The sequence below is a fragment of the Apostichopus japonicus genome, chromosome 18 (genome assembly GCF_037975245.1).
Source record: "Apostichopus japonicus isolate 1M-3 chromosome 18, ASM3797524v1, whole genome shotgun sequence".
In the NCBI taxonomy this organism is placed as follows: Eukaryota; Metazoa; Echinodermata; class Holothuroidea; order Aspidochirotida; family Stichopodidae; genus Apostichopus; species Apostichopus japonicus.
In genome coordinates this window covers 1,874,183-1,898,908 of record NC_092578.1, presented here as the reverse complement: position 1 = coordinate 1,898,908, position 24,726 = coordinate 1,874,183, and the positions used below count along the sequence as shown (strand labels likewise).

At 36.6% G+C, this 24,726-nt stretch overlaps 1 protein-coding gene across 1 annotated transcript in view; it reads left to right on the top strand.

Annotated features, from left to right (window-relative positions):
- LOC139958437 (death-associated protein kinase 3-like) overlaps nucleotides 1–17,964 on the top strand; it is a 51,609-nt gene extending 33,645 nt beyond the window's left edge. The window contains exons 4-6 of the mRNA XM_071955518.1: nucleotides 6,277–6,406; nucleotides 9,608–9,836; nucleotides 10,577–17,964. Of these exons, the coding sequence (XP_071811619.1) occupies nucleotides 6,277–6,406; nucleotides 9,608–9,836; nucleotides 10,577–11,384 (1,167 nt within the window). The 3' untranslated portion in view covers nucleotides 11,385–17,964. The remainder of the gene's footprint in view (nucleotides 1–6,276; nucleotides 6,407–9,607; nucleotides 9,837–10,576) is intronic.
- Nucleotides 17,965–24,726: the final 6,762 nt, after the last annotated feature.

Here is a 24,726-nt window from a genome sequence, read left to right as displayed (position 1 = left end):
ACAACTAACGACTTCCTTAACGTCATGCACCAGCGTCCCAGAGAAGAGATAAACAAACCTTTGTTGTACTGTACATGCTGGCAGCGATACTATAGAACGGCCCCTGGTTAGATGGCTAATTTACTTAAATAACATTGCTTTGTTTTAAGTACTTACAACTCTACAGTCCATCAAGTGATTTAACCTGTTGTAATATCAGCCCTAGATATTTAATATTACTTGAAGAGAGCAAAAAAACATGTTATTACCAAACTGTGTATCTACAGGCCTGTATTTGTAGGAAACAACATTAATTCTTGATTAATTTGCCAGTTTGCCAGTAGGGGAAAAAAATCACCAGCATTTTCTGCCAGTAGACATTGAGAACATTAACACATGGTAAATCAGTCACAGTTGTCATCGTAATGATTTCCATGCCCAACCCATACCCTTAGGTCCCTTACCCTTACCCATATCCTTACCCAACCCATACCCTTAGGTTCTGCTAATTATCAGCACATATTATTTCGGCTGCTCTCAAAAGCCTGTAAATTAAGAAGTTGATGTGTGTTGTAATTCAGGAAATGCCAGTGAGAACGTGATGAAAATAGCCATTATTTCTAATTATATAAAATTAAATATAAATAAAGTATAAAACTGAAAGTTTAGGCGTGCAATATATATATATAGATACTGTATATGTACTGTAGGGGTATAAAGGGTTTATAATCTAGAACTGTCATTCAAAGAATTCAGAAAAGCTAAAAATAATGGTAATTTCTGACTATAATGACTTAAATATGAGGGGGACTCCGATTGTACATTCTGTATGCCTACAACAGCTGCTGTTATATCAGTCATATGAGAACAGCTCTTATAAAGGTACACTTAATCAGAATGTCATGGGATTGCATCAATTAGTGTCTTTACTCTTTAATTAGGACAGGTCTGCAATATACATGTGAGTGCATAGATTGATTTCATATCCTATTTATAATGTAAGAACCCCCAATTTTGTTTGGTGGACACCTGTTGGAAAGGTCAAAGGTCATGTAAGTGTAACTGAATCTTCTGATCTTTGACCTGCGTAGTAATTACTTGTCAACATAGGAAGTAAAATTTCATTTTTTCCCGTGTTGTCTGGCACAGCTGTGTAGACTTTGCCTATTTTAGTAGTTTGCTTGAAGGTTTAATAACAAGTCAAACGATTTCTTGGTTTGGAACTGAGATTTTGGACTCAATACCAAGTGTAATAAAGACATATTAGTTTCAGAAATAAATATTTAAATGTACCACACTTCTCGCTTAAATGTCTCCCATATACTCATATATGTTAAACCTAAATCCTGCTATTGTGCCTACAGTAACTTATAACAGACTTTGACCAATATTAATTTACATTACTCAAGAAATCAATGTACAGATATGTGAGGTATGTGCAGGTACTCTCTGGTCTAAATACATAAACATGCTAGTATCTTTGTACACATTATTCCTTCAAAGATTTAATGAAATATACTGTCACTAGTACAGGATAAGTACTAGCTAGTATTTAATATTTATGTAATGTGTAGGGTGTATTAGCAGGGCTCAAATTTAATGGCTGTCTGATCCTCTGATCTGATCGTCCGAGATGACCAAAATTCTTGACGAACAACCTAAAAACCCTGCATAGGTTGTCCGACGGACGACTAGCTTATTTACCGGAAATGTTCAACACTTCGAACAAAGCTCGGAAAATCCCTGTTCTATAAAATCAAAATCTGCCCCAAAATAGTGATAGCAGCCTGGGTATAGCGTGATCAAGTCTAAGGTCCTTTGGGTGCGCATGGCTCAACTAGTGCAAATCTGTTGACTGATTTTTTTTCTTTCTTTTTTTCGTGGGCAGGAATTTGTCAGGAATCCCTTATTGAGAACCCCTGGATTATTTACAAAAGTATTAAAGAGACCTCAATCTGTTTTGTTTGTTTGTTTACCGAGCCATCACTCAGTCTCTATACCATTTCTGTGCTGTGTTAGTTTGGTTTTAAACACTGGTACGTTTGTCGCAGGTAAATTTGATGTTTAAACAACATTTTGGGGCATTTTCTTGAAGCTGTTGATTCATCTGTTTTGATATTTGAGCACCTTAAAAAGTAATCTATATCCATATATTACAACAAGAATATCAAAACCAAGCCTGGTAATCATTAATTTGAAAATTTATTGCTGTGACATGTTCATGCATACAACTACGTCTAAACATTTATATGATTTAAGAGCCATTATTTGTATAGGTAAACGTCTTACTTTTTAACTTCCTTAAATCGAAAGGAATTTACCACTTAAACTAAAATAGGTGTTAAGAAGTTGAAAACTGTTGGTTTAGGAATTCGCAACTGGCAGTTTTATTATTCCCTCATTCCTAAAGTTGCTAAGTACTATTATAAATAAATTCTCTTTTCATCTGTTGTCATGGCAACTTACAGTAGATGGCTTGTTTTTGTCATTATGACAGTTGACTGTCACAGTTGAATCATTTGAGCTATAAACAAGCAGACAGTTCTAATGTTTGTACAGGTGGTAGACCAGCTAGGTGGATGAGGAGTCCTCTTCCATTCTGTATCTGTGGTCGATGTTGGTATGGTACGGTCGTCATCCCTACGACGATGTCCTATCGTGCCCGTTACTGTTAAGAGAATCACCTAGCGTTCTGTTCTAACATGCAGGGTATACATATACAGCTCACATTGTGAGCCTCACAATGACAGACAAATGTCAACGATTTATGACTCACTACTCTCGATCACATTGATAATGACATTAGCTGTTAATAATCAATAACATATTGCAATTTAACAGGATACTGTACATTCAAAGATTGATTATTTTTGAGTTGCAAGGTTTATTTCCATAATTGTAAAATGCAGAAAGAGTCCACACGGGACCGTAGAGGTAGGTAAATATACAAGAATTGGTCGAGTCGAGGAGTTGAGAAGTATATAGACAATGATGAGTGTAGACGTGTGATTATTGTCCGGGAACAAAGAAAGGAAAAGAGGCAAAACTAAAGACGGAATATAACAAAGGAAGAGGAAAAGGATACCAGTTAGTATTAACAATAATCAGTTAGCAATTGGGAGTTTAAATTTCATTTAAACGGAAGTCCTGGGGTTTGGCGTGATCATGATCTCGACATTTTGGTTTCTGAAATCTCTGTACTGTATGTAGAATTTTTGCTCGTGTTGTATGGATGAATCTTAGAAATGTAGAGCTATAAAACTTCATGCGCTATGATGAAAGGCTCTGTGCAATTGTCTTTAGTGCATGACATTTATGTTTGCCCATTTGTTTTGAAGACTTCTGAAATGTACAGCAGGAGATTGTCGTTCAAGACCAAAATGTTAACTAGTTTATTGTGCCATTCTATCAGATTTTGATTGTTGAGTTGATGGTTTTGTTGATTGTTGATTTGAGTTGATTTGAGTTGATAGTTGATTTGAGTTGATAGTTGTTGATTTGAGTTAATCATAAGTTGTTAATACTAGATAGCTTAAAGGCAGAACTACATTTATAGCTCAAACCAGCGATTCGCAACCTTTTCAGGCCACGACACAGCGAAACGTTTCGGAATTTGGCTGCAGCCGTTCGATTGTAATCACCATCCGACCTTTATTAAAGTGCACTTTTCCTAGGTTAAACTGCTCTAATATTTGGTATGCAACTTTTAATAACATAGATTAATAGGTTAAGTGTTGATTGGTTATGAACAATACTGTCTGCAAATAACCACTAAATAGGATCATTGCTGTGTGGATTATTAAACTATTTCATTAACAAGGTCAATTAATTTCATTAACCGTGCTACTATTAGTGAGGTTTACTTGCATCAGGCCTGGAGAAATTAGTTCCTGATGTACAACCTGGTCTCATCTGAAAAGCAATGCCCGTGCTACTACTAGTGAGGTTTTACTTGCAGTCAGGCCTGGAGAAATTAGTTCCTGGTATCACATAGTATCAGTATATTATGTATAATATATACTGTATGTATAGTATTTATGTATAATAAATGTGTAAAATCTATGCAGTACACTACTGTATGTATAATATATATGTAGTATATAATGTATAATATATACTGTATGTATAATAAATGTACAATAAATGTACAATATATGTGGTATCCTATGTATAATAATATACTGTATGTATAATATATACATGGTATATAATGTATAATATATACTGTTTGTATAATAAATGTAAAATATAAGTATAATAAATGTACAATATATGTATATAAATGTATAATATATGTTTAATATATGTGATATACTATGTATAATATATATGTAATATACTGTGTATAAGTATAGAATAAGTTGTTCATTTAGCTCAACTGGTCAAGTTTCTTTGAAAAAAAATCAAGGAAAAAGTGGAAAATTGTCTGGACAAATCTGTGAGAAAATGTTGAGAATCCAATGGAATTATTTATAATTTTATAATTTTTAATTTTTGTTTAATTTTATAATTTTTGTTCTCATTCATTTTCATCGGTGAAAAAGTACTCTAGGAGTTTAATTTTCTTGGCTTTGATCAATTTTGATCTTTTTTTTTCTCTGAATGATCCCTTGTTGGTTTGATAAAGTTGCCACCAAACACAAAATAGTGCTTTAAAAAGCATGAGCTGGTAAAATGGATACACGTTGTCGTCCTTGATAGCCTGCAGCAGTTAATAAGTTTATCATATGGTTGTCTTTAATAATCCAGTGAAAGTGCTCGGAACCAAACTTGTTTTGATTTCAATTATGTCCTTTTCTGATTTGTGTTGTTCCTAAGCTACCTGTGTTCATGTGATCATGTGATCATATTTAGTCAGAGGACACACTGCTGGGTGCCGGTAGTACATCATACGAAACCCATCAAGGTTTAACTAAGTCCTCTGGTCAGTCCAGATGTGACCAATGTTATATACTCCTTAGGGGATCATTTTACACATGACCAGTACACACACCGTAGCCTGCAGAACATATGCAGTTTGGGGATAGTGAAATGCTGGTAATGGTTGTACACTTCAGTGCTGTTCTATATTCGCTACAATGGTGCATTGTGGTGAATATGTATACAAAACACTAGTATATGTCCCCTTTCTCTGGGTAATTACCTATATTCTGAATATGAAAACTTATGAATAATCATATTTGTTTAACGATGCAAAAACACAGGTTCATAGTTAACTGTACATAAAGTATAGACAATGCAATAGGGTCTGTGATCAGCAAGGGTATCAACAAGTTTATCAACAAGTATCACTTTGCAGAATAATAACTTATCAAAAATAACGTTGTCATTTAATTAATGCTAATCTCAAAGACTTTGTTCTCACAAGTTACTGTATATGCAGATATGGAAACTTATAAAATTGCTGTCAATATTTTCTCAGAAAATTAGGATTTTGAATAATAATACTATATACAGTATGTCATCATTAATGTTTAAATAGGCTGAATACTGCCTCTATCATCTCAAATTTAAACTGTATGTTACACATTATTGTCGTATATAAAACATCTTGATAAACCACAGAAGTATAAAATCAACATAATGGTTACATGTGTTTTCCTTTAAATTTGTTATGGCAAAGTGTTGAATATTCAAGAACTGTAGAAAGCAGTGAATGATGGGAGTAAGGGAAAACATTTACTGTACCGTCAGTGTAGCTATACATGGAGAGTATGATTAGTTAAGACAATCTTGAGCTGCCTGTCAAAGTTACTGCATGTATGGTAATACTTACTGATAGTATATCAGCACACTTAACACTAAAATAGCCGATCTTAATTAGTACCAGCCTGCCGTGTAGTTGATTGATTTGACAGGCTAATTGAGACAGGTAGACAATTAGCAATTTGTCAAATTTAGAAAGTCCACTTTTATGAAACTGGTTAGTTAAGTTAATTTTAACAGTATCTTCAATGATAGTGACAGTTATTTCCAGCCTGAGAATAATTAGTCGACAGCCTATAAGTACAGCATGGAGACGAATTGATGGAAACATATAACATTTTAACTTAATTTCACTCTGTGATGCAGCTATAATGTGGTTGAAAATATCTCTTGGAAACTTTTCCACCTCCCTGTATTGCAAGATTTACAGATTTTTACAGCTCTCGGCCAGAAGAACATGGAGATGTAATTAACATCCACTGCTAAAATGGGATACAGTGGTATCAATATTTATTCTTGTGATGTCTAGGCCATGCAAAAAAAAAATCAAAATGTGAACCTCTCTTTATGTACTTTCTTTTCATATTCCAGCCTCAGAATATTCTCCTTACTAACGAAGAGATCAGACAGGGAGATATAAAGCTGATCGATTTTGGAATCGCTAAATGGTTGGAGAAAGATCTGGAAGTCCGCGAAATCGTGGGCACGGTTGATTATGTCGGTGAGTGAATTGTGTTTTTCAATAATTACGTGCAGCCTGTACCTGTCTCCTCGCTATTGCTGCACTCTTAGTAAATATAACAGTTGCAGAGTACTGTTCCATCGACTGAATTTAGGAAAACTGTTCAAAGTTTTTCTGTCATGAGAGAGGTGTGGTACCCGATAAGGTTCATGGCACAAGGGCACGTGCAAGGGACACATGAGAGACGAATGTGTTGTGTTGGTCAACAGCCAGATTTAGTTGGCCTGCCTGTTAGTTTCTGTTCACTCTTGATACTAGAGTCCCTGTGGAAATGAGTGGGGGTATCTTTAACTTTTACATATTGTACAAAGATTATGTAATATCTTTTTCCTTCAAGGATGCTACAGGATATACATGCTGCAGTAACTAAATGGTTCCATCTAGGATAGTACAGGATATCCATGCCAAAGTAAACTAAATGGTTCCATCTAGGATAGTACAGGATATACATGCCAAAGTAAACTAAATGGTTCCATCTAGGATAGTACAGGATATACACTTAATTGTAGACTAGGTGCATGTGATGGACCTACATTACTGTATCCAGGTTGAAGAGTTCTAGGGATCTTAGTTGATATTCAGTTCTTTTTGATTGGTAAATAAATGATATTTATCTTCCAGTTCAAATGTTATTCTTTCGTATATTGGAGACCCTGGACATTGTTTACTGAATTCTTGGACATGTTGTGGATTAAAAGATTCTCCATCTCAGGCTGTTTACAGCTTGGAGAGCTTGTAATGACTGCAGCATCAGGCTAATGACAGCCTTTAGATGAATTTATGATAATGTAACTCTCTAGCAATGATTGCATAATTGCAAACAAATGCACTGTTGCGGTAGCAGTCCCACAACAGTACCAGTAAGAACAACCCTAACATCTAACATGGCTTCCACAGTAACCTGATGCCGTAAGAGCAATTGTTAACAACTTTATCGTAGCTCCCGCATTAATTTACCAGGTAGTCCTTAATGAATACAGTACAACTTCCAGGCTACCCTGATGCCCCTAGTAGGAAATCTTATCAACAGTAAAGTGGATAAGCTCCCACAGCTCTATGACGCCCATTAGAAGCAACCCTAACAACTGCAGATTTGTTTCAAAAGTAATTTGTTTTTTTCTCTACGAGCATCCCGAGCACATTAATACGGTCTCTGCCTCCCCAGTACCCCAGTGCCTCCCCAGCAACAAATCTTTAAAACAATATGTAGTAGGTACTCATCTTCAGCAATATAGTACCTTGATGTCCGCAATAGAAGCAAATCCAAACATCCTCAAGTAACAGCCTAACTTAAGCTCCCTAATAAATCTTAAATAGATTCTGACACAGAATTTTTGTTGTTAAATTAATCTCTGGTGATATTGGAAAGTGTTCACTTAACTCAATTATAAGTTCCTCATGACGAAGCCTGTGTTCAAACGGAGAAGTCTCCTCTCATACTGGGATGGGGGGGGGGTTGGATGATATCACCAGAGGAAATAGGTTATTGTGATTACTCAAAGGCCATGTTTGATTCCTAGGGTGCTCTAACCAGCACTGCCATCTTGTGATCTAACTGATAAAATCTTAGACTCGTCAGATTTCTGTTTGAGGTGGACAGCAAAAGGAAGGGACAGATGTTATCACTAACTCGATGCAAATTTGTCGAACTTTGCTTGACTAAGCTATTATAAGAAGCAGGTGACACCAGCTAGTGATTAGCCAGGAGTAATACAAATATAACTACTTAAAGGGACTGGAATAAACTTACTTGATGTTAAAGCAAAAGTTGGCAACAGTCAGGCATTAGTTAGCAGGTAGTTTCCCCTGACTGTAAATGTTGTAAGTGTCATTCAACAAGTGTTTTTCTCCTGTGGGTAGATTGAGGCTAGGTGAGAACTAAATAAACAAACAAGCAATACAACATGCCCAGGTCCCTCATCTACATTCTCTCCCTTCCATTCTTGAAACAAAGTTCTAAAATATATGCACTTAACTCTTGTAAGGATTGACTGTAGCATTTTTAATCTGTGTTCATCACTTCTATGATTATAATGTGATTAACTGTATCTTTTTAACAAATAGTTACTGGTACAAAAAAAGAAGATAAGTCCCTCACAAAATGGATTGAGTAATTGTCAGTTGAAACTCATCAATGTTTTTATTCAAAGTTTTTAAAAGATAGATTCCAGCTTGAAACTATGGCAGTTAAGTGGTGTATATTTTATATGCGAAACTTGGCGAAAAATATTTTAAAAAAACTTTAAAATATCAAAGGCGATATTGTACGGGAGCCACAACGTGAATAAATTCGCAGTGTGTAAAAACCCTAAAAAGGTTTGTGAAAGGGTAAGATAGGATAGTAGGAGGTTCAGTGGGGGATATTGCTAATTACATTGTGAGCTGTTATTGCTGTCGAACACATAGTGTGTAGACGATACTGTTACAAAGGGTCACAAACATATAACGTAAGAAATGAAATTATTCTTGCCGTATTGAGATACAATCATACCTGTTCAAACCTTCTGTACAACAGTTTCAGGATGCTGCTATATAAGAGTGTAATAACTTCAGTTTCTGTGAGGAAGGAATGGAGAAAAAAATGAGGTGGTTAAATGACCAAATGTTTCTTCTCCAGGCTACTCCATCTCCTAAAATCAGATTGTTATCTTTAAAAGCTGATTCATACCCTCAGCTCTTCTTGGCTCTGTTTTTGTTTGCAAAGATCGGACATGTGCGGTATTAAAATTTCACAGGTGATTGAAAAGCTTTTGAGGAACGTGTTTAATATTTTGAGGGAGAGGGAGAGATGCTGAACCTGTTAGTGAATAAATGTTTAATGGACCATCCATTGCTGTAGGCTGTGAGGGGTAAAAGCATTTTAGCCAATCTCAAAGTTGCCCAGTAAAAACTGATGATTGATTGCAGGAGATGTTATATTTTATCTACATGAAAATTCAGATGTTTTTATTTCATGATATATTTTTTTTTATACCCATCCTGGAACCATGTTGTATTGTTTAGTACCTGCCACCCTGGATCACTAGTCAATATTCCTGTTGATATTGTTGTGTAACATGATCCATTTAGTCAAGAACACAGATAAAGTAGTATCAGAAGTATATATCAAATATAAATGACCTAGATACTAGATCATTTACAAATAACATCGCCATTTTTTCATTTCAATCTTGTTTGCAGCTCCTGAAGTGTTAAACTTTGAGCCAATTTCCTTCGCAACAGACATGTGGAGCGTGGGAGTGGTGGCGTACGTCATGTTGACAGGAGTATCTCCATTCACTGGCGACACCAAGCAGGAAACGTACCTCAACATCTCTCAGGGAAATCTCGACTTTCCAGAGGAGTATTTTAAAGACGTCTCTTTAGAAGCTCAGGACTTCATCAAAGCTCTCTGCGTTATAGAACCTGAGTAAGTCAATGCTTCCAAACACTTAAAACTTTGTCTTTCTGTTAGCAGCTGAACAAAACGACCGAGAAAGTGCTGAGGATATACTGTAGAAGAATTTTCTTATGCTGGAATGTAATTGATTTCTCTAATTAACCAAAGATATTAAAAAGTGGAAGGTATAAATTTGTAGAAAACATCAAACCATTGTGCTAATGTTATTGATCAGAAAACTGGAATGCCAGTTTTCTGTTCATTTTTCTCCACTCACTCAGCAAACAATGGATATAAACAGTAAATTTTTTAGAAAAGAAAATGGGGAAGTTTGGTGACGCTAAAGTGAGTGAGATGAGATGGTATAGTCATACTACTGTAGTTAGCCAGGTAGATATGTAACCCATTTGTCGAGGAGAGACATGCTTTTATCTTGAAATAATTCAAACCAAGAAGGTTTGAAGAGCAACAATGCAAAAATAACCATTTGTAAACTAATGGCTACACTCAAAAGAGCACAAAATTATCTACAGTTGCTATGGTACCCGGTAGCTCAGTAGATTACTGTACTGAGGCAAAGCAACAAAATAGAGGGCGCCATGCCAAAATTTCAAATTAATGCTCATTGCTATTTCCTGCCGAGCAGTTATATTATATTTTACTACTTCCGTGAAGAAAAAAAAATTCATGATACTTAAGGAGGCCATTAATTAGTAAAAGAACTAAAAAAATATATTTATTATAAATCATTTTCTTGTTTTGTTACTTAGGAACCGGTTAACAGCTGCAGATTGCATAAACCATCCTATATTCAGGAGCAAGCACCTTAGTGACGGATGTTCATCGACAAGTATAGAAAGTGACTCCCATCAAGAAGAGGCTGCTACCACGAGTGAGAACAAACCAGATATGCAAATTCTGGAATTGAATAATTCATTAAATAACGGCTTCCGTCGTCTGATGGGGTTGGCAGAGGAATGCTCCGGTAATAGGGAAATGATTCTCTCGGATGACAACTCCAATAAGTTGATCGTGTCATCTGAGTGCAAACCGGGCGAAGAAGAATCGAGAACTGCCCAAGAGTCGTCAGATACGACATCTTCACAAAGAGAGCAAATACCAGACGAGAATCATGTCATGCGGACTGAAACATCCCCACCTCCTCCTGCAAAAGAACAAAGAACAATTACTCCATCCTCTTCTATTCAGATGAGCTCAACTTCTGAGACTATTGAAACAGAGGTTGTTAACGTAGAACCTCCTCCCCACAAGAATTTATCGAGCGATTACGTGAACCAAAGCAACTCTGACCAAGATAAGGAGCAACAGAGGGGCGAGTTTTTCACCTTCAACAACGTCAGTCCGAACAAGGTGATTGGCTCTATGGCGGAAAAGTTACATGGGTATCATAAGGGGGACAGTCCCTTCTCCCCCTCCTCAACTCCCTACTCCCCCACCTCAAGTCCCTACTCCCCCTCGTCAAGTCCTTACTCCCAGAGACGGATACTTCATCATGGCAAGGAGAATATAATCAATGACAGTACTCCAGAACCCAAACGCTGTAAAATGGAAGTTTGATGTCAAAGTTCTGTTCTTCGTAGGCTTCAAGAATTTATTCTCTAGATAGTTTGTTCATTTATTACGTGACATTGCTCCCTTTATCAGTTCCTGGACGAGGATGTTGAGATTGCTAGTTGAATGTCGTGTCCATGATTACTGTATCACACTCAACCAGGTTTGGTAACCAGGAGAAGATTATATGTTAATCAAAGCACACAGATGAAACCCTTAATAGGCAAATTTTGTGCCAAAAATTGTGTTATCACCATTCACAATGACAACTTCTAACAGTGCAGGTTACATTTAAACACCATATGTTGCTTTACAGAAATTACCCCATAAAAGAGGTTGAACAAAGTTGCTGAAGGAAAACATTTTATTCCACCCCCCCCCCCCCCCAACCACCACACACCAAGACTGCTTAATGGACTCTACACAAAACGAACAAACAGCACAATATTTTTTTAAGACATACACACATTTCTGTTCTCAAATAAGATATGTACATTACATTACTATACCTTACATTATATTAATGTCCATTACTTTAGGTGAGTGAGTACAGTATGTTGTCAAGAAGGTATTTTCATTGAAAGGTGGTGATGGTTAACCTCTCCTTCTTTCTTTGACTGTGACTTAATCAAAAGTAAACTTCCAACTTAAACTCATTGTTTAATGTGTATATATCTGACATAGGTGCAAATTTGGCCATTTTTGTTAACAGTACTATGCATGGGACCAATGTAAAGGGTTTGTGAATTGTTAATGGAGACAATGAGATTGGATGATGAGAAGAACTCAAACAGTTTCTTTGAATTTTCTTTAAGGTAGCTTTATTAGGAGTGGAGCTGTGCAGCAAGGTGTACATATTTCTCCACACTTTGATCCATGCCATGGAAGTGGGAGAATGGTAGTACAGTAATAGTGATTGCAGACACTCTATAGTGTTAAAACTTGGTTAACATCTCCCTGAACTTCTAACATCTCCCCGAACTATCGCTCGGTCTATTTTAATTGAGTTACTTCCTTTGCTAACAGCAGTCGATAAATGGGACAGGAAGAGTTTTGTTTAAAGATTCCGTTGTCTGTAAGGTCTCATAATTTAATTGTCAGTAATGGCACTAATTCTGTGTCCTGTCTAACTAAATATAACTCAATCATGTCTCAATTCCTGGGTCGGAGTCACTTCCCTGACTAATGGCAATGCCGTTTCAGTTTGAAAATGCCAAAACATCTCACAGGCGTTTAGTTTTGACATGATATTGACAACATATAAAACTCAAAATAAAATAAAGCTGTTAGCAAACTGCTTTTCCACTAGAGAGCCTGTGTAAGAGAATGTATGTATTTTTTTAGATCCTCCTGCAAGCAGGAACTCGCGAAGAAGCCATCATTGGCTTATCAAAGCCGAAAGCTGACCGAAGTCGGTCTCTTAGATTCATATTTACGTCCATGATTATAAATTGTCAATTGTCTCTGTAACTCTGTAACTGGACGACATACATTATTCTTGGAGTGACTTGAACTCGGGACCTTATGACTGGAAGGCACCGGCATTAACCACTGAGCTAACACTCCTAAATTTTAGCCTCTGAAGAAGATCCTGCTAGGAACGATGTGTTAGAAGTATGAAAGGCCATATTTTGACCATCTTAAGTTCATTTTCCTTACACCGGGACAGATTTTGATAAACTGAAATCACTGATAGTTCATGCTTTCAGTTTTGTTAAGGCATTGAACTGATTTGTCTCAAGTTTTGAAAACAAGGCGCTCTGAAATCGGTCTGTAGATTGAACTTCTCAGTCCTTGATCTACATTTTTTTATCAATAGTTGTTACAATACCATACTAGCCTGCTTAACGATCAATCACCCAGTTTTTTTTTCCAGTGTTTTTTGGCATCAGCTTCCACAGTAGCAGTTGTGCATGTACAAACAAGTTTGTGAGTCACAGACAGATAACAAAAGGATATTATAAATTATTGGTATAAAGAATCGTTATTGACAAGAAATCTATTGCATACCTGGTCTCTAGTATTCCATTGTCTACAAATATATGCACTCTAGTGAAGGCATCGCTAAAGCAGTTGATAATTTCAGACAATAGTACTTGTATTGCTATCCAATGAAGAATGGCATTATTGTTCACAAGCATGCATGCTTAAAATAAGTATTTTCAAACATCAACACACCGAGTGAGCGTTTGTTGCAGTCAACCTCGGTAGATTACATATGGCATGAAAATACGCAAGAACCAAAATGAACACGTTATTTCTTAAATTTTTCTGTTAGCGATGAAATTTGAAAGATTCAAAAGAGCTGAATGGACAATATTGAATGGTTGGTTTGTTGGAGTATGGTCAGTGTGGATGAAAGTCAATGGCTGTACTGCACTGGACATCTCAAAAATTGGATCAGAGATAAAGGGGGGAGGGGAACAGGGTGGAAGGAGAGGGGTGATATGGAGGGGTGGAGTTTTCAACCAATTCAACTTGAGAATAGTGTAGAGCATTTTCTTCATATGGATGACTTAGTTGTGCTTCTCTCCTGCCCCTATGTGGAAAATATTTGGTCCAGTTTGCTCCTGACCACATGCATCCAAGTAACGCTGGTAAAGGGTACTGATTTTGTGAAACATTCGTGGCATTTCAATAAAAATTCTCATAAACCAAATTATAATATTTTAAACCTAAAATGGTTGATAAATGTTCTCCTTGGGAGGGGAGCGGGGGGGGGGGGGGTGATAGTTAAAGTGCATTGATTAAGATTTCTCAGAATATCAATCATTTTGGTATGAAGAAAGATGAAAGTGATTCTTTTACAGGTCAAGTGGCTGGAAATGGTATATTGAAGAAAGTATTTAAAAATGACAATTGACATTTTGCTTAGCAAGTGCAAATATATATAAACTTATTGGCTGATTAATCTGATTGTCAGCCAGCACACAATTATTAATTAATATCTGTTATATTACAAAATAATTTATAGGGAGTTAAGGACTCTTGAACAGTTTGATAAGTCATAATGGTGTCAGTTATTTACATATTTATGATCATAATAAATGTGTGAGTGTCACATTTGATGGCTATCTATCTATCTATATATATATATGTATATATATATCTATATATACATGATTTATTTCAACTTTGTAATAAAGTAGCTTTTTATTTCTACTGAAGACTTAATCGGCTATGATTACACATCCTTATTTTAAAGAACAATTTGATGGCTTACACTTCAAACAGAACATCTAATATTAATGTTATAATTATAACATTTAAACATACACAACCTTACTGATCTGTTAAATGTTACTATCGTCTTCTTGTTGGAAAAGTCAGGTCGGCAGGAGATTAAAATGATCTCTTGGACAACGGCTTACAAAGGATAGTTCATGTGAAACTTTCATATTTGTCTAACGTAAGAGGAACATATTGTACACATTCCGGTGAAATTTTCCCAAGGAACTGTTTACAGATGTAATGTAGTGTTTTCTTTTGTCAGAGTCAGTATGAGGTCTCCATGATCTCTCGGACAAGGGCTTAGAAGGACAGACCCGGTGTAATTTGTCTTGAACTGGTGAATCTTGAATATATTCTAAGAAAGCCTTGTGAAATTTCCATTTAGTTCCTTCATTCAGTTAACAACATTTGAAGTAGAGACATTTTTCAAACTATACTTGGGTTGCATCTTACTGTGCATAGACTAATACCAGTCATTGGTATATTGTTAACTTCCACATCACCCCCATAGGTCAGTTTAGAACCCCTTTCTTATCCAAATATAAGGCAATAAAGTGAAAAATAAAGGAAAACAACAACATTTTGCAGTCAGTTTGCAAATAATGACATCAATATCTGGTTGCTTGAAGTTCACTTATGGCACACACTGTGATCACTTGAAATTTTTTTTTTTTTAAATAATGTGTAGGAAATGAATATTTCACCAGAATCCCTCTTAGAATAAGTTCCTCTTTCGTGAGCAAAACACAACAAAAAATCCCCCTGGATTGTCCTTTAATGAAACTTGTGAAGAGATACTTCATTACCAGATAAGTGTTGTATTCAGTGGTTTGTTGTTTGGTGTGTAACAGCTATAGGTGTAGTCATTACATACACTAGTGTGATTTATACTAATTTAGCATTCTAGAGGTACTTAAATCAGGTATTTGTTTTGTCTGTGGTAGCAAGCACTGCTCCTCTCTCATTAATATAACTAGAATGGAGTTGTATTTAATTATGCTTTAATAGAGGAATACATCTACATTGAGAATGTACAGTAAGATAATTTTTAATGTATATATCAGTGCTAGCTCTATGGCAAGAAGTGAGAAAACCAAAGATACTGTTTCCAAAATGTTATGATTGTTTACCTGGCAGCAAGAGAAGTCAAAATGCAACCACCTATATGGATTTGAGGTAAAACTACAAGCAACATGTTTGCTTGGTGTTTGATTTGCAAAATTCAGGGAAAAACTTCCATTTTTGGGAAGTTAGAAATGAATTAAATTTTGCGATAAAACTTAACCATGAATCCTAGCTCGGTGTGACTTTATGGCAGTATACATTATTTACATTTCAAAGCTATGCACAAAGCTTAGCTGCACTTCCAAATGAAAGAGGCCATTTCTCATTTTGATGATTTAACTGTTGAGCAGACAGTCTCAGTGAGTAATCTGATTGGCCAATTTCTGTACTTACGGTATGTTTCTGTGATATCAGATGTACAAATATTATTATCATTAACTGCCATTAATGATGATAAAAGTGGAACTTATCTTGTGACAGTTAACATGTGATACTCTTTAATTAGTTAAAATTGTCAGGGCTTTAATTAATACCTTTCCTATTTTGCCATTGTCTTCCGTTTAGACAAGTCTTCATGCGGCCACATTATGCAAATTATCAGTTTCTACTTAACATGTCGTTGGTGTCTGACCAAATTATTTCTTATCCGCTTCCATTTGATTGCCTTCATTAATTAATTAATTAAGCTGGTCATTTCTGTTCAGATCACCAGTGTGCTTTCCTAAGCTTAAAATGTGTAATTATGATTTTAATACTATGCATTTGATTGTAAGGGACCAATTGTTGTGAAGAATGTTCAGTTTTTTTTTATGTCAGTCAGTAAACTTTGCAGCTACATTAATTGAACAAAATTTGATTATTGAAGATCTGTTTTAGGAACAAGAGCAGATTGAAATGCGGGGGGGGGGGGGGGGGGAGGGAGAGGGGGTAGAGTTATGCTACAGACAGTTGCAGAGCTGCCAGAACAGATCAGTCAGGTAAATTTGAACCAAGAAAGCAGTTAGTAAGACCAATTGATTTGATTAGTGATTAGAGTGACCTTTAACCTTTAAATGCCCCAATAGAATTACTTCCTGTTTTCCTACTTAAATCCAGGTTTAGGAAACAATGATATTAGGGTGTGGAATTACTCTTGAATGTTCTGTCTATTCTACAACCAGTGGTTTGGTGTAATCATGCATCTCAAACAAAGGAATAGTTGCAAAATGGGACAGAAAAATGTTTTTTCCAAGCTCCCGTCCCCCACCCCCCACCCCCTCCCCCCATCATCCCTTTGACTACATTGGCTATGTAGGACCCAATATGAAATTGACCCACTTCCCTTGTGTTTCAAAAAGTAAAGGAAGGCCTTTGTTAAATCATTATCCTCATCTTCTGGTTTTTTTTTACCTCTTGTGTTTGTGCTTCACTGAAGGACATTTGTAAGTTCCTTTCTAGCTGGGCAAAGAGGACATGTTTATTTCTTATAGATTATTTTATGTACCATAGCTGTCAGTTTTCTTTTGAAAGAGGATTCTGGTAAAATTACTAGAAGGTGTGATAATGTATTTATGGAGAAGTGATATTGTTTATCTTACTGACCGCATGACGCAGGAGCTGTTATACTATGTAAGAAAAGCTCAAAAGATGTTAATGTATCCTTAGCAACTTGTGTTTGGCATGCCATGACGATACAACAACATTCACAAGTATATCAAAGATGTAAATGTTTGTGAAAAATGGGCATCGTCGGGCTTCAAATTTAGTCACAGGTGTGTAAAAGACCTTGGAGATGGCAGACAAATATGTATGCACAAGGTTTAAGCTCCAATTTGATTGGAAGCAAGTAAGGCACTGCGTCAGAGATTGGAGGCTGCAGCTATCACTGTTGTGGCTGCAGCTTATCAGTTTGACATGGTGTCCAAATAGGCTGCAGCCATGATGATGTCTACATTGTATATAATGGTGGTTGAAGTGTACCATACTGGATGTCGGGAAAAAAATATATAAAATTTTAATTATTCATAGTTCTGAGTTGTTGATTGCCAATTTAAATAATTATTTGTAAAATGTAGATATGTAAAATTAACATCTTATGTGACTAAATTTGTGGGGGACCTTGACTAGAAACAAGCTTTACTTATAATATGGTTTCATTGAATTTGGTGATCATGGTTTTATTTATTAACAGAGAGAGAGAGATAGATAGAGAGATAGAGATTTTGCCAAATGTGAAAATATTTAGTGAAGGTTATGTTAAAGTTAGTAGTGAGTAAAAAGTGAGTAAAAAGAAAGAAAGAGAAAAAGAAAATTTATCGGTGTTTTTTGTTTGGTATTTTGTTTTTACTAACTCATTAAAAGAAGTTTGTATTTTCATCAGTGAAACACTTTTCTTGTCCTCAAATTTTGGTTTTTCACCCATTGCACTCTAACATTCAAAGCCCAGCGTAATCTTCTATCACTGCCTCCAATCACAAGGTGAACCCACCCCCTTCCCCCTCTCCATCCTCCACCCTTACTTCATCTGCATCGAGGGCCCCTTACCATGAATTCCGAGTTGAAGAGGAGAACCAACAAATGGAGGAGGGTCACCAAAATTTAAAGGAGGGGCACAATACTTGTATCCTTTAACTTGTGAACTTATTGTACACACAATGGTGGCACAGATCGTGGGGAGGGGGAAGGGAGGGGGAAAGCAATTTGCTCAGAAGGGTACAACCCCCTTTGGCCTTGCATGGCTATGTGCTGTACCACTATACAAAAACATAATTCCTTATGCTCCATATCAAGCAGAAATTCTGCTTGTGAAATTTTAGAGCTTCACAACATTTTGGACAAAGAATTGCTTAACATATAAATTTGATACGCCTTTGGTAGCTAGGGGTAAAAAGTTTGCTCAACTGCCACCCTTTAAGTTTTGCACTGTGTTCACCAGAATGATGTTGAATTATGTCTAATATGTGTCATGCACATCTAACAACTATTTGTACTACACCTGCTTGTAACCTTGTCTGAGGGAGGGGGAAGGAAGAGTTTGGGAATGTGGATGGGGTCAAGGAGAGGCAGGTGGTGATGGGGAAGAAATCATGTAACCCTCAATCACAAGCTGCGGTTTGGCATTTGAGAAATTTAATGTAAGGGTGAAGTCCATTTAATATGGGTTCCATATGGTGACATACTTGGTTCATTTACTGCACTGAATGCATCAAGCTTATGAATCGGACGGATATTAATGGAAGTTATAGAAACTATAGATTTATTAGAAAAGAGCAGACACTGAATGGTTAAATTTAGTTATTCCAGGACCCTGTAAGTCCTCTAGTTATACCCTGTTCCTTCGAGAGGGGGTGCGGGGTGGAGGGAAAACTGTTACCTAGTTACAGAATAAGTCGTCTTGTGTCCATCAGAGTATTCACAGTTATCGTTTAACTACTATTTCTTTATGTATTCATTTGGCCGGTGACTAAGCTTGACAGGAAATGCCTGTGTTTCACTTCCTGCGAAGGAAATATATAAAAACAATTCATATTAAAGGATTATTCCTGTTGATTTTGGCAAGAATCATACAGAAGATTTTCCGCATCACTTGGTGAAAACTTAAGATCTGTTTATTTATATGTTTTTTAGTATGAAGGGAATTCTTTTTGAAAGCAAATTGGCCGAAATTTTATCACCCGTACCTAGTTGCTTAATATCATTGTAATTTTTCTCTCTCCAGTGGAAGATGGTATATACGCAAAACATTACATGAAGGAAAAGATTTGGATCGGAGAGGAATGTTTTAAGCTAGCAAAGAACATTTAACATGATGACATCATCACTAGCCCTTGAACTAGGTTTTCATTTCCTGGAGTACTGGTGGAAAAAAAAAATAGTTCCATGAAACAAATGAGTATCTGGCAGAACAAGAAACATGTTGACCTGGTCTGCTTTATGGAATAGTTCTTGCAAGCTGCGGTGTATGTTGAAGTTGTCTGCCTTTAGTGACTCCGTACTAGACTGTTAATGGAAAGATGAAATAGTTGACAGTTTGTTTTTGGTTTTCATGTACCAATTTGCACCAAGAATGAACAAATTAGGCATAAAACTGAAACAATAAAGAAACATTTTTTTTGTAAGGCACAGTTTTTAGTATGGGAACTAACTGCTAGTTTTCAAAGAAGAAGTAGCCTGCCACTTGCATTTGTTGAAGGTAACCCTACCCTTGAAAAGGGTATTAACTGTACCTCTTTTTTAGATTGAAAGATGATCCTACCTCTAACAAGGTAACTCTACCTCCAAGTTATATTAACAGTTAAACCTGCCACTTTGAATTTACCCTACCTTAAAGATGGAATGGTAAACATTGTCTCTTAGTTATACTAAAAGTTAAACATATCTTAGAAATGTTAACCCTACCTCTTAGAAACTTTGTGATCAACACAAGCATAACTTATTAGCATATACTCTTATGCTTAAAATAGGAATATAAACATAACAATTTTTGGATCCCTTTGCTCTTACTTTAGTTATAATAATAGTGTATTATAAGCTTTAATCTCACATTTAGTTTCGATGATAATTGTAACCTTTGCATTCATGATGGCGTATATGTGTGTGAGTGCGTTTGTGACGCCCAGCTTGTAAACATGATATCTTGAGAAGGGAAGGTCAGACCAATTTCATATTTGGTGTGTAGAAGTACCACATTTGAGTACAAGAAGCCTATTGTTTTTGGTGGAGGGAAAAGGTCATTTGGGGTCACCAGGGTCAAATTGTGAAAACCTTGTAATCAGGATATCTCAATACTGGAAGCTTGGGCCGACCTCTTATTTGGTGTGTAGAAGTTCCACATTAAAGTTAAAGAAGCCTATTGTTTTTGGTGGATGTCAAAGGTCATTTGGGGTCAAATCGTGAAACCCTTATAAACATGTACACCCTCACTAGACATTACATCAGATTTATGAAGAAAACTGCTCATGTTACATCATCGAAACCACAATGCATTTTTGCATTCTGGTTTTTTCAGGTATTACTATAGTAGTTCATGCTGCAGCTTCTCTCTTGCTTTTTCAACTGCTTGTCTGATTTCCCCTCACCTTTAGATACTCCATTCATGGTGCAATACTCCAGGGTTGGTGTAATACTCCAGTGATGGTGCAATACTCCAAGGTTGGTGTAATACTCCAGTGATGGTGTCAAGTGGTCTAACTCAAGTATGTAAACTCGAATATGTAAAGTTGTAGAAAACACTTTGCACAGAGCTCAATACTGTTCCTCTCTGGAAGTACCTCTGCGTGTTTTGGTTCATGTCATATTTGCTTTTGCTTGTGATGTGTATTTTGCAATAAATAATTCAATAATTCTTTCAATATTCATGTCATTGATGTAAAGTAGCATTAATTGAACCACAAAATTGATTTACTCCAAATTTCTTTATGACAGCTGATTTCCAAGTTAATAAGTTTTGCCGACTATTGTGTAACTTTAAGTAAAAGAGTCACTGTGTCTTATTCAAAAGCTGAATTTAAAATTTATGCCATTTGCTTGCATCGTCATAATATCTTGAGTTGGAAAAGTTTCACTATGAAAACTGACGTCATTTCATATCTAGTTTAAATGACAAAAACTTCGTCGAATGTCACTTTTGACCCAAGAGAAGCGTCTACTGGGTGCTGGGAGTCCCTTCTGCGTATTCTGGGAGAGATTTGAGATTTTTCATTTTTGGCCCAAAATGGCCAATTTCATAAGGCTATACCCTTATGATTTTGTCCGATTTCGGCCAAAATCGCGACTTTTTAAATTCTTCCCAAAATTGGACCTGTGGTGTGTGGTGCCCTTTGGATTACTTTCCAGGTGACAAGAGTAGTATAAAAACTTCTATTTTGCGGGAAAAATGAAATTTAATAACCATATCTTGACGTCATTTCATATCTAATTTAAATGACAAAAACTTCGTCGAATGTCACTTTTGACCCGAGAGAAGCGTCTACTGGGTGCTGGGAGTCCCTTCTGCGTATTCTGGGAGAGATTTGAGAACTTTCATTTTTGGCCCAAAATGGCCAATTTCAGAAGGCTATACCCTTATGATTTTGTCCGATTTCGGCCAAAATTGCGACTTTTTAAATTCTTCCCAAAATTGGACCTGTGGTGTGTGGTGCCCTTTGGATTACTTTCCAGGTGACAAGAGTAGTATAAAAACTTCTATTTTGCTGGAAAAATGAAATTTAATAACCATATCTTGACGTCATTTCATATCTAATTTAAATGACAAAAACTTCGTCGAATGTCACTTTTGACCCGAGAGAAGCGTCTACTGGGTGCTGGGAGTCCCTTCTGCGTATTCTGGGAGAGATTTGAGAACTTTCATTTTTGGCCCAAAATGGCCAATTTCAGAAGGCTATACCCTTATGATTTTGTCCGATTTCGGCCAAAATTGCGACTTTTTAAATTCTTCCCAAAATTGGACCTGTTGTGTGTGGCGCCCTTTGGATTACTTTCCAGGTGACAAGAGTAGTATAAAAACTTATATTTTGCTGGAAAAATGAAATTTAATAACCATATCTTGACGTCATTTCATATCTAATTTAAATGACAAAAACTTCGTCGAATGTCACTTTTGACCCGAGAGAAGCGTCTACTGGGTGCTGGGAGTCCCTTCTGCGTATTCTGGGAGAGATTTGAGAACTTTCATTTTTGGCCCAAAATGGCCAATTTCAGAAGGCTCATACCCTTATGATTTTGTCCGATTTCGGCCAAAATTGCGACTTTTTAAATTCTTCCCAAAATTGGACCTGTGGTGTGTGGCGCCCTTTGGATTACTTTCCAGGTGACAAGAGAAGTATAAATACTTATATTTTGCTGGAAAAATGAAATTTAATAACCATATCTTGACGTCATTTCATATCTAATTTAAATGACAAAAACTTCGTCGAATGTCACTTTTGACCCGAGAGAAGCGTCTACTGGGTGCTGGGAGTCCCTTCTGCGTATTCTGGGAGAGATTTGAGAACTTTCATTTTTGGCCCAAAATGGCCAATTTCATAAGGCTATACCCTTACGATTTTGTCCGATTTCGGCTAAAATTGCGACTTTTTAAATTCTTCCCAAAATTGGACCTGTGGTGTGTGGCGCCCTTTGGATTACTTTCCAGGTGACAAGAGTAGTATAAAAAGTTATATTTTGCTGGAAAAATGAAATTTAATAACCATATCTTGACGTCATTTCATATCTAATTTAAATGACAAAAACTTCGTCGAATGTCACTTTTGACCCGAGAGAAGCGTCTACTGGGTGCTGGGAGTCCCTTCTGCGTATTCTGGGAGAGATTTGAGAACTTTCATTTTTGGCCCAAAATGGCCAATTTCATAAGGCTATACCCTTACGATTTTGTCCGATTTCGGCTAAAATTGCGACTTTTTAAATTCTTCCCAAAATTGGACCTGTGGTGTGTGGCGCCCTTTGGATTACTTTCCAGGTGACAAGAGTAGTATAAAAAGTTATATTTTGCTGGAAAAATGAAATTTAATAACCATATCTTGACGTCATTTCATATCTAATTTAAATGACAAAAACTTTGTCGAATGTCACTTTTGACCCGAGAGAAGCGTCTACTGGGTGCTGGGAGTCCCTTCTGCGTATTCTGAGAGAGATTTGAGAACTTTCATTTTTGGCCCAAAATGGCCAATTTCATAAGGCTATACCCTTACGATTTTGTCCGATTTCGGCTAAAATTGCGACTTTTTAAATTCTTCCCAAAATTGGACCTGTGGTGTGTGGCGCCCTTTGGATTACTTTCCAGGTGACAAGAGTAGTATAAAAAGTTATATTTTGCTGGAAAAATGAAATTTAATAACCATATCTTGACGTCATTTCATATCTAATTTAAATGACAAAAACTTTGTCGAATGTCACTTTTGACCCGAGAGAAGCGTCTACTGGGTGCTGGGAGTCCCTTCTGCGTATTCTGAGAGAGATTTGAGAACTTTCATTTTTGGCCCAAAATGGCCAATTTCATAAGGCTATACCCTTACGATTTTGTCCGATTTCGGCTAAAATTGCGACTTTTTAAATTCTTCCCAAAATTGGACCTGTGGTGTGTGGCGCCCTTTGGATTACTTTCCAGGTGACAAGAGTAGTATAAAAAGTTATATTTTGCTGGAAAAATGAAATTTAATAACCATATCTTGACGTCATTTCATATCTAATTTAAATGACAAAAACTTCGTCGAATGTCACTTTTGACCCGAGAGAAGCGTCTACTGGGTGCTGGGAGTCCCTTCTGCGTATTCTGGGAGAGATTTGAGAACTTTCATTTTTGGCCCAAAATGGCCAATTTCATAAGGCTATACCCTTACGATTTTGTCCGATTTCGGCTAAAATTGCGACTTTTTAAATTCTTCCCAAAATTGGACCTGTGGTGTGTGGCGCCCTTTGGATTACTTTCCAGGTGACAAGAGTAGTATAAAAAGTTATATTTTGCTGGAAAAATGAAATTTAATAACCATATCTTGACGTCATTTCATATCTAATTTAAATGACAAAAACTTTGTCGAATGTCACTTTTGACCCGAGAGAAGCGTCTACTGGGTGCTGGGAGTCCCTTCTGCGTATTCTGGGAGAGATTTGAGAACTTTCATTTTTGGCCCAAAATGGCCAATTTCATAAGGCTATACCCTTACGATTTTGTCCGATTTCGGCTAAAATTGCGACTTTTTAAATTCTTCCCAAAATTGGACCTGTGGTGTGTGGCGCCCTTTGGATTACTTTCCAGGTGACAAGAGTAGTATAAAAAGTTATATTTTGCTGGAAAAATGAAATTTAATAACCATATCTTGACGTCATTTCATATCGAAAAATTATATCCCCTCTTCCTTCCCACCCCACCCCACCCTTCCCACACCTCCCCTCTACCTTCTCACCCCACCCCTCCCTTCTTTCTTCATACCCCAGCCCTCCCTTCTTCCTTCCCATCCCATCCCTCCCTTCTTCCTTCCCACCCTTATCCCTCTGCTTCAAAAACAAATTGTAACTATGTGCACTGGCAGAGTAGTTTTTAGCTGCTTGCAAAAGACATCTCTGCCAGAAGCTGGAA